We start from the raw sequence: 11,090 nt of genomic DNA, 5'->3' as shown, positions 1-11,090 counted from the left end.
CAATAACCAATAGTGTCCAGTGCCTTTAAGTGAATTCTCACTGGAAAAACATTTAATAATAAATAATTTCTAATAAATTAAGTATCTGTAATGTCAAAGTTCATGCCACCGATCTCTATTTAAAACTCCTGGCCGTGCCTGAAACAAACATAGTTTCTAACCATTTAATACAGACACCCGATGGAATTTTAAAAAAAAAGGTTTAAGGTGAATAACTTGACCACACTCGTCACAAGCAGAGTGTTTCTCTCTGGTGTGGAATTGCTAATGGTTTGCAAGGGCTCGAAGTTCTTGAAAGGCTTTTCCACAAAATGTCATAAAGAAAGTGTTTGCTCTCAAGCATTATATGCTGATGGATGTGGCAGAACAAGATTGAGTACAAAGGCTTTTCAAATGTCACACACAAATTTATTTCTCTCCCGTGTGGATACGCTTTCTGTGGGCTGTCAAGTAGGCTTTTTGTGAAAAGCCTTTTCCACAAATATCACAAACAAATGGTATCTCTCCAGTGTGGACACACTGATGATGTCTGGCCAAATTACCATTGATTGCAAAGGCTTTTCCACAAATATCACAAACAAATGGTTTCTCTCCAGTGTGGACACGCTGATGGGCGATCAACCCAGACCTGGTTGCAAAGGCTTTTCCACAAATATCACAAACAAATGGTTTCTCTCCAGTGTGGACACGCTGATGGGCGGTCAACCCAGACCTGGTGGGAAAGGCTTTATCACAAACATCACAAACGAATGGCGTCTCTCCAGTGTGAACACGCTGATGTCTGGTCATCACATATTTTTCTGAAAAAGCTTTTCCACAAATGTCACAAACAAATGGTTTCTCTCCTGTGTGGAAATGCTGATGGGCTTTCAAATTTCCTTTACTTGCAAAGCCTTTTCCACAAATTTCACAAACGAATGGTTTCTCTCCAGTGTGGACACGCTGATGGACGATCAAACTACCATTGGCTGCAAAGGCTTTTCCACAAACATCACAAACAAATGGTTTCTCTCCAGTGTGGATACGCTGATGTTTGGTCAGCAGATGTTTTGCTGCAAAGTCTTTCTCACATATATCACAATTGAATGTTTTTTCTCCCGTGTGAACACACTGATGCAGGGTCAGCTGTCTTTTTGTTCTGAAGGCTTTTCCACAAATATCACAAACGAATGGTTTCTCTCCAGTGTGGATACGCTTATGGGCGGCCAAAGTCTTATTGATTGCAAAGGCTTTTCCACAAAAATCACAAACGAATGGTTTCTCACCAGTGTGGACACGCTGATGGACTGTCAACTTGGAACTGGTTGCAAAGCCTTTTTCACAAAAATCACAAACGAATGGTTTCTCTCCAGTGTGGACACGCTGATGGATTGTCAAATAACAACTGGTTGTAAACGCTTTGCCACAAATGTCACAAGCAAATGGTTTCTCTCCAGTGTGGACACGCTGATGTCTGGTCAGCCAATTTTTGGCTGTAAAGACTTTTTCACAAACATCACACGCAAATGGCTTCTCTCCAGTGTGGATTCGCTGGTGGATGGTCAGATATTCCTCGTTACAGAAGCTTTTCTTACAAATATCACACAATGGTTTCTCTCCAGTGTGGATACGCCGATGGCTTTTCAGATACCCCTCGGTACAAAAGGTTTTCTCGCAAACATCACAAAATGGTTTCTTTCCAGTGTGGATACGCTGGTGGTCTATCAGGGTATCTTTTCGCGGAAAAGCTTTTCCACAAATGTCACAAGCGAAAGGTTTCTCTCCAGTGTGAACACGCTGATGTCTGGTCAGCTGATATTTTCGTAAAAAGCCTTTATCACAAACATCACAAACAAATGGCGTCTCTCCAGTGTGAACACGCTGATGTCTAGTCATCATCTGTTTTTCTAAAAAAGCTTTTCCACAAATGTCACAAACAAATGTTTTCTCTCCTGTGTGGAAACGCTTATGAATGGTCAGCTTACCTTTTACTGGAAAGCCTTTTCCACAAATGTCACAAGCAAATGGTTTCTCTCCAGTGTGGACACGCTGATGGACGGTCAAAGTACCACTGATTGCAAAGGCTTTTCCACAAATCTCACAAACGAATGGTTTCTCTCCAGTGTGGACAAGCTGATGGGTAGTCAGCTTACCTTTTACTGGAAAGCCTTTTCCACAAATGTCACAAACAAATGGTTTCTCTCCTGTGTGGAAACGCTTATGAATGGTCAGCTTACCTTTTACTGGAAAGCCTTTTCCACAAATGTCACAAGCAAATGGTTTCTCTCCAGTGTGGACACGCTGATGGACGGTCAAAGTACCACTGATTGCAAAGGCTTTTCCACAAATCTCACAAACGAATGGTTTCTCTCCAGTGTGGACACGCTGATGGGTAGTCAGCTTACCTTTTACTGGAAAGCCTTTTCCACAAATCTCACAAACGAATGGTTTCTCTCCAGTGTGGACACACATGTGGGTCTTCATTTTTGGCTAACAGTATCTGTGAAGCCTTTTCCAAAAATGTCACAGGCAACTTGTTCCTCTCAAGTGTGGACTTGCTGAGCGATGGTCAGGTTCTGTTGAGTCTAGAGCAGTTTTCTGCAATCATATTCCGGTGTGGAGTATCTTTTGGTTTTGTAGACCAGTATCCTGAGGAAAAAAAGCTTGCCGACAAGAAGTGTCACATACAAATTATTTCTCTCCAGACATAGTCGCATGAACGGTCTGTCGTTCTGTCAAGGAATGTTTCTTTGATAAGAAATTTCCACAAAGAGTTCACAAACAAATGATATCTCTCCAGTGCAACCCTTTGATCATGTTGATACTCACTCAGTCTGTATGTATTAATGAGAGAAAGATAAAATACCTTCATTTGAGAATTCACACTGCAAAAATCAAAATCAAATTTAAGTAGTCGATTCTTGCCAATTTCTTGCCAGTTAACCGAAGACACTGACAATACAAGCGTTCTCTAAATGCCTTGGTGCCCTCGAAAGCTCCAGTAGAAATGTGTAATTTCCTCAAAGGGTGCCCTTTACCAATTAAAAAATGCCTTGATGCCCTTGAAGCATTATAGGCCCTGCCTCTGGTTCTCATCTAGACACCTATGCCTACAATTGTATAGCGCCCTCAGTTGGCAGCTCCTCCAACTGTATGGATTCTAGATTGCCACACTGTCTTTCTCTCTATTGACCCCTTGCATGCGCGTCACACGCGGCGACTGATGCCACGCTCACCATGTTGGTTGGCAAGTTAGGTTTAAGTGTATTAACGCCGCGTCGCCTAAAATGCGCACTCCACTGCATAACGCACAGCATAGAGTTATATATGAAAAGGCACAGTGAAATTGCCCACCAGTATGGCGCATTCAAGATTTTTCTGATGATGACGTCAGGTGAAATGGGTCAATGGGACAACAAGCTTTCATAAAGCCGCGTGAAAAGTCTTTGTCCGAGTTAAATTAATTACTTTAAAAAGCAAACATGAAGGTTTGCGTTTTATACATAGTATATTTTTTCATTGAAAAGAATTGGTCTCATATGAACATGGAGGTCGAAATATTTATACATCCATGATACGAAGAACTAGGTGTGCATCTGATCTTCTCAACACCTTTCACGGCGACCCCGTCAACACAGGAATTTAAAAGAAACCACAATGGATCTGAACATATATTTATTGACCAAACCAACAGCGGACGAAAAAGCAAAACCCTACATTAAATTATAAACAGAATAAACGATAAAAAGACAAGGGAAATAAATTTAAAATAAAAAATAAAAAAAATAAAAAAATAAAAAAAGGGAAAAAAAATAAAAAAATCGATGTAAACAATACCAAATAAAATAAAACAAAACACTGTAAATACATGTATACATTAGTTACTGGAAGATAATATGATTCAGATTCAGTTATTTGGATAGCAGGCATGGCATTCAAGTTAGCAGAATGAATATCCTAGTGGAAAAAAAGAAGAAATGAGATGAACAAACATTATTAAAAACAAAATTCGTGAGATTGTTATTAATAAAAGTGAGCTCCATATGATGGTAGAACATCATTTTTATTTCCTATCGCTTACAAAATCACGCCGCACCGAAATTCTCCATTTCGGCATATAACGTACGTTGTAAGGTACGAGTTGACTTGGGTACAAGTTGACCTGGGTACGAGTTGACCTAGGTACGAGTTGACTTTGGTACGAGTTGACTTGGGTACAATATTTTGGGTACGAGTTGACTTGGGTACGAGTTGACTCGGGTACAAGTTGATCTGTTTCGTAGCGACCCTCCCTAATGTCGTGATTTGTATAGCACGACAAATTTATCCACAATTTACTTTTTCAACCGTCATATCTAATATTTATATAAACATCATTTTAATTGGAAAAGTTTCCGTATGGCGCCACCACTTTCTCATTTGAAATAAAATAATATAGTATCTAATTTACCTGAATCCTGATTGACATATCCCTTTTTGTAAAAATGAGTGAAAAAGTGGTGGCGCCATACGGAAAGTTATCCTTTTAATTTTTAAAATAAAGTCAAAATTAACGTATAACATCAAGAATGCGTAACACTTTCGAAAAATGACCGTTAAAAACGGACTGAAAGTTCATTGTTTACAAGTGCGTGGCTTGCGTTGTCAAGATCAACCATCATCAAACACTACGCGTCACTAACAAACTCGCGCATGCGCAAAGTTGGAAAACAAAGTGACTGCACACGTGGAATGGTGCCGTCCGTATTCAGTTAGTTCTGGGCCCGAGCGGAACGAAGATAAAAAGCGAAATAACTCACGTGTTTTCGCCATCCTACCAGCCACAGACTGGATACATCTACTGTATACCCTTTACTTATTCAACAAGTATGACAACCAAACTAACAGACGGAACAAAAACCTATTTAATTTACCTTTCCTGGATGACATTTTGACGAAGGCAGTTCAAACTCCGTGCACACGCGCATTGTCGGCATCACTCGTTTTATAGCGCCCTCTATTGCTCAGCTTCAGCAAGTAGGGATCGGAATGGGCGGGGTACTGCACTTTTTTCGGGGGGTTCAGCCCAGAAAGGGGGGGGGGGGGCAGTTGGGGTTGTCGGGCAGGTTTTGTGGATGAGCGTAACAGGTGTACCCCTAGCTACTTTCAGGGATTTAAACAAATAATAATAACGGAGATAAATTTATCAAATTAAATTTAACATTTGTCAAAAGGAATGACAATGTCATTAAACATCCCACAACAAACCTGTCATTATCTCTGCTTTCTGCTAAAAATATGTCAACACTGCTTCTCCATCCTAGTCTTGGCTCAAGACGTCAGTAATCAGTGGAAAGTGTACTACCACTCGATTGGTAATCTCTATGGCAGGCCCTATACTGTTAGTGCTCTACAACCTAACGCAGTGTACTACCCACATCGATCACTGACGTCTTGGACTAAGACTATATTTCTCCAACTTAAAGGCATTATTCATGATTTTATTCAATCAATCGATTATTGGAACTCACTTTTGGTTCATAGGACAGTCTGGTGCCCCACCCCCTCTCCCCTCTTGCACTACCCACATTAAAGGCAGTGGACAGTATTGGTAATTACTCAAAACAATTATTAGCATAAAACCTTTCTTGGTGACAAGTAATGGAGAGAGGTTGGTGGTATAAAACATTGTGAGAAACAGCTCCCTCTGAAGTGCCATAGTTTTGGAGAAAGAAGTAATTTTCCACGAATTTGATATCGAGACCTCAAGTTTAGAACTTCAGGTCTCGAAATCAACCATCTAAACGCACAAAACTTCGTGTGACAAGGGTGTTTTCTTCTTTCATTATTATCTCGCAACTTTGATGACCGATTGAGCTCAAATTTTCACAGGTTTATTATTTTATGCATATGTTGAGATACACCAACTGTGAAGGCTAGTCTTTGACAATTACCAATAGTGTCCACTGCCTTTAAGCAGAAAAGGGCCTTTAAGTGTACTAAACTCTTCCTAATAGTGCGGGTGCCCTCTTTATTTTAAATCAAACTGATCCTTCAGCCAATGTTAATTTCCTTCATGCAGGACAGAATTTCATGGGACAGACTGGCCCCTGTCTTTATCCGCAAGGACAAAGGCCCCTGCTCCTTAGATCCAGTGATTCCATTGGATACAATGATATCATTTGACAGACTGGCCCCTGTCTTTATCCGCAAGGACAAAGGCCCCTGCTCCTTAGATCCAGTGATTCCATTGGATACAATGATATCATTTGACAGACTGGCCCCTGTCTTTATCCGCAAGGACAAAGGCCCCTGCTCCTTAGATCCAGTGATTCCATTGGATACAATGATATCATTTGACAGACTGGCCCCTGTCTTTAGCCGCAAGGACAAAGGCCCCTGCTCCTTAGATCCAGTGATTCCATTGGATACAATGATATCATTTGACAGACTGGCCCCTGTCTTTAGCCGCAAGGACAAAGGCCCCTGCTCCTTAGATCCAGTGAGACCATTGGATACAATGATATCATTTGACAGACTGGCCCCTGTCTTTATCCGCAAGGACAAAGGCCCCTGCTCCTTAGATCCAGTGAGACCATTGGATACAATGATATCATTTGATAAATGGCAGTGACATGAGCTTTCCATAGATGCCCACACAGTACATTACATTGCTGTCACATCCCCAATATAATTTGTCTGTGTATCTCTATGTGAAATAAATGTAGGTCAAAGGTGAATAAACACACAGGCTGGGCGGCCAGTCTCTGGCGTTATTCACAAGCATCAAAGTTTGACGTCAGTTGTTCAGGCTATTCCTGGGACATTGCCAATGGGAGACTTTTGAGACGCTGGTGGCAGCAGATGAAACAGTCCCTTTTTTTGCAGCTATGAGCGTGCCCGCACATGCTCAGTATTGCGCACATAGGTCTGAACACGCGCAGAATTGTGAAAAAGGACAGTCCAACAAAAAGTCTCCCATTAGCATGACTTTGCAGTCAAGGTATCGCTGGTTTCGTGATTTGACTTAACGGACGTGAACAGGAAAGAACAAAACAACAAACAAGTAAATAGTTTTAACTCGGGGGCAAACGGTTAATTATTCTCTGATTCTCATAGATGTAATAGATATTTATATCAGTATAAACCACAAGGGAAACTGACTGGGTTGAACAAAGAATTAGTTTAAAGGCAGTGGACACTATTGGTAATTACTGAAAATAATTATTGGCATAAACCTCGCTTGGTAGCAAGTAATGGGGAGAGGTTGATAGTATAAAACATTGTGAGCAACAGCTCCCTCTGAAGTGACATAGTTTTCAAAAAAGAAATTACCAAAAGTGTCCACCGCCTTAAATGTTCACAAAGTTCACAAGCAAGCGATTTGAGATGCACAACACATTTAAAAAAAAAAACAATTTTTCGAATACCTCAACAATTCAGTGTGCATCTGAAACATTTGGGTCCAGAATGCCCCCAAAGATTTGAAGAAAACCTGTGGACGACCCTGCAGTTAGCCCTTTAAAATGTCTAAGTCTTTGCCACTCTCTCTCTCTCGTTCTATAAGATGCATGTACGACTCTTATAAATGAGTACCTGTGAGGGCAGAGATAGACTTGTGGACAAGTCGTTAATGGTCCCACGCGGTGAGATAGTCGAGTTGTGGCGGTGCTTCACTGCTTTGCGCGAACTGTTGGGCAGTTCGCACGAGTGCAGTGACCTGGCGAGAGCACCGCTGCAACTCGACTATCTCACTCTGTGGGACAATTATTAACAACTTGTCTAGGGTGGTTCTTGGAATTAGTTCAGCTTAGAGTGCAACAGATTTTGCAGCATAGACTGTACACTCACCAAAGAACTGAGATGGTTTAGGGGATGATTTAAGTGGCCCAGTGATTAGGGGTAGTAGTGTTGGAAGTACTTTGAGACATCCTTCGGTTTTATAAAGCGTCATATAAACAACCTAATATTGTTATTTATTATTACTGTTTCTCACCAGTGTGTATACCCTGGTGAATTTTCAGAAAAGTTTCATGTGAGAAATCTTCACCACACACGTCGCAAGGAAAGTGTTTCTCTCTGATGTGGAGTGCCTGATGATTTGTCAGAGTGCGTTTGAGTCCGAAGGCTTTCCCACAAATATCGCAAACAAATGGTTTTTCTCCAGTGTGGGTGGACTGATGTCGATTCAAGTCATCTTTCCTAACAAAACCAGCTCCACAATCGTCACAGACAAATGGTTTCTCTCCAGTGTGGACGCGCCGATGGGCAGTCAAAGTGTATTTATGCGAGAAGTTTTTCCCGCAGAGGTCACAAACGAATGGTTTCTCTCCAGTGTGGACACGCTGGTGTCTAACTAAAACATGTTTGAGTGAAAAGCCTTTTCCACACTGGTCACATACAAATGCTTTCTCTCCAGTGTGGACAAATCGATGCTGATTTAAAGCACCTTTCCTAACAAAACAAGCACCACAAGTGTCACAAACAAAAGGACTTTCTCCAGTGTGGATGCGTTGATGGTCGGTTAGAGTAAATCTTCGCGAAAAGGCTTTGCCACAAGTGTCACAAACAAATGCTTTTTCGTGGTCTTTCTGGTGTGTTTTCAGAGTACCTTTAAGTGAAAACGCTTTTCCACAAAAATCACAGATGAATGGTTTCTCGCCAGCATGTACAAGCCGATGGGCGGTCAGCTCAGGTTTTTCAGAAAATTCTTCTCCACAATTATCACAAACAAATAGTTTCTCCCTTGTGTGGAGCAGTAAATGCCGACTTAAAACAGTTTTCCATCTGAAAATCGCTCCGCAAATGTGACAAGTAAACGGTTTCTCCCCAGTGTGGACACGCTGATGGGTGCGGAGACGAGGTTTATGAGAAAAGGCTTTTCCACAAATATCACAGACGTGTGGTTTTTCTCCAGTGTGAACGCGCTGATGGTACACAAGGCTGTGTTTATGCGAAAACGCTTTATCACAGGTCTCACAAACGAATGGTTTCTCTCCCGTGTGAACACGTTGATGGAGGGTTAGGCTCTGTTTTCCTGAAAATGTTTTTTCACAAGTGTCACAAGCAAATGGTTTCTCTCCAGCGTTGATGCATTTATGGTCTGTCAAGGAATGTTCATTTAAGAAACAATCTCCACAAATTTCACAAACAAATGATCTCTCTCCAGTGTGGACCTTTTGATGCTCATTCAGTCCTTGTTCACGAGAGAAAGATTTATTACTGTCAGAGACAAATTCATCTGAAGGAGCCAAAATGTGGATTTTTTGATGGTTTTCTAATTCACCTTCTTCCGAGTAGGTTGCTCCACATTGGTCACATATGAATGTCTTCTCTTGAGAATTCATATCTGTAATAAAATGTTTTAATAATTAAAGGAACACGTTGCCTTGGATCGGTCGAGTTGGTCTTTGAAAAGCGTTTGTAACCGTTTGTTATGAAATATATTTGATTAGAAACTGTACCAATAAAACAATTTTTAAAACATTAAGGTTGGTCGAAGGACCGACTTGACTTTGGGACCGAGTTGACTTGGGCCCGAGATGACTTGGGACTGAGTTGACTAATCGACTCACCGAGATTACTTGGGACCAAGTTGACTTGGGACCGAGTTGACTTAGGACCGAGATGACTTGGGAGTTGGGACCGAGTTAAGTTGACTAGGACCGAGTTGGCTTAGGACAGAGTTGACTTAGGACCGAGATGACTTGGGACCGAGTTGGCTTGGGACAGAGTTGACTTGCAATTGACCGAGTTGGCCTGTACCCCCTAGAAACTAGCCACTATTTAGTATTTCATTTCATAACAAACACAAAAGTCACAAGGTACTATAGTATTAGCAAATAAATAGGATAGAGACATTGGATGGATAACTTTCCGTATCACTATCACTTATCAGTATCAGCGTTCAGCGCCACCACTTTTTCGCTTATTTTTACCCCCCAAAAAGGGATAATTGAGGTAAACTAGAATCCCTTACCTAGTTTCCGAGACATTTTTGTTCAGGTAACAAACCTTGTGTTTCTTCGTAAACAGTCGTGCAGTCATCCGTAGTGAAAATGACGACTGAAGTAAATAACATTAACAATCCATCCTTGTACGACGTGTACGTAGGCGTATGACTGTTGTTGATGACCACTCATCTTATATACTGCCCTCTATTGACTGACAATTAAAATTAAATTAATTATTTAATTTAAGTTGTCAGTCAATAGAGGGCGGTATATAATATGAATGGTACTGTTTTGCTTGAATCGACTGGAGGACTGAACAACACAAGCCAAAGAAACAAGTCAATAAGATTGCCCCTTTCCTTCGAGTCTAAATTGTTATGAACCAATGTTAATGGTGTCAGAAGTGAGAACATTCATGGAGGAAGGAATAATGTACCCACAACAAACAGTGACAACTGACAACATGACAAGCATGCGAGACGAAAGAAAACGGAAGTGTATAATTCATGAATTTGGGTTTTCAATCCTGCCTTTATTTTGCCTAACAAAATAAAAGACTACAAGCTGTCTGAAATACACCTTACTTATCCCAAAATATGAAAACAAGCAAACATCCAACACAAAACCTAAATGACATACCTTATAGACGTCTAATTTGATGGGGTTGCGGATTTTGGCAGTTTGACGATGTTCGAAGAAGCAAAAGTGAACAACACAACTAAAAAGCAAAACGACAAAATTGATCGCAACGCACTTGAGGTTCAGTGAGTTTGGAGGTGGGCGGGGAACTGCTGCCAGGAGGGGGGGGGGGGGGTTGCGGCGGAGGGGATTTCTCCTATGCCCCTGTCGCATGCAATTATGTCCTCTATGCAATTCTATCCGGATGACGTTATTGCATATGCAGTAATGTCCGCCGGACTGTTTTGCATATTTTTTTATGCAATCGTGTCCGCCCGGACGCTACTGCATAATGCAAGTGTGTCGAGTGATCAAATTGATTTCATTTTCATGCATATCAGTCCCGGGTCCTGTCTTCAGCTTTTCTCACCTGTCTTTGGCATCGTTACGGAATCACTTGCTGATTGTAGTTCCGGTGCATTGTTCTCATAAGCAGTTGCATTATTGTTTTGTATGCAATTTATTAATGGTTTGGAAATTTGGCAAGCAGGTATTTTGGGT

The 11,090-nt window shown here is 41.2% G+C and overlaps 2 protein-coding genes across 3 annotated transcripts; both read right to left on the bottom strand.

Annotated features, from left to right (window-relative positions):
* Window positions 1–4,978, bottom strand: LOC117299332 (zinc finger protein 62 homolog). Its single transcript, XM_033782851.1, has 2 exons — window positions 4,893–4,978; window positions 1–2,813 (listed from the first exon to the last, which is right to left on the bottom strand). Exon 2 carries the CDS (start codon window positions 2,461–2,463, stop codon window positions 409–411), a length of 2,055 nt encoding a protein of 684 aa, XP_033638742.1. The 5' UTR covers window positions 2,464–2,813; window positions 4,893–4,978; the 3' UTR covers window positions 1–408.
* A 2,252-nt stretch (window positions 4,979–7,230) lies between these two features.
* LOC117299333 (gastrula zinc finger protein XlCGF26.1-like) lies at window positions 7,231–10,082 on the bottom strand. Of its 2 annotated transcripts, none has more exons than XM_033782852.1 (2): window positions 9,973–10,082; window positions 7,231–9,307 (listed from the first exon to the last, which is right to left on the bottom strand). In XM_033782852.1, the coding sequence occupies exons 1-2, from the start codon at window positions 10,037–10,039 to the stop codon at window positions 7,941–7,943; spliced, it is 1,434 nt and encodes a 477-aa protein (XP_033638743.1). In that variant the 5' UTR covers window positions 10,040–10,082; the 3' UTR covers window positions 7,231–7,940. The 2 variants fall into 2 exon arrangements, with proteins under 2 accessions (XP_033638743.1, XP_033638744.1); XM_033782853.1 differs by having other exon boundaries at window positions 9,938–10,062.
* Window positions 10,083–11,090: the final 1,008 nt, after the last annotated feature.

This window comes from Asterias rubens, chromosome 14 (genome assembly GCF_902459465.1).
Source record: "Asterias rubens chromosome 14, eAstRub1.3, whole genome shotgun sequence".
In the NCBI taxonomy this organism is placed as follows: Eukaryota; Metazoa; Echinodermata; class Asteroidea; order Forcipulatida; family Asteriidae; genus Asterias; species Asterias rubens.
This window is presented reverse-complemented; position numbering and strand designations above follow the sequence as displayed.

Excerpts from the sequence above, each read along its gene's own strand:
- LOC117299332 (XM_033782851.1), bottom strand. The coding sequence starts at position 2,463 with ATGAAGACCCACATGTGTGTCCACACTGGAGAGAAACCATTCGTTTGT.
- LOC117299333 (XM_033782852.1), bottom strand. The coding sequence starts at position 10,039 with ATGTTATTTACTTCAGTCGTCATTTTCACTACGGATGACTGCACGACT. Across the intron at positions 9,308-9,972 it reads TGTTTACGAAGAAACACAAG|ATATGAATTCTCAAGAGAAG; the intron begins GTTTGTTACCTG and ends ATTTTATTACAG.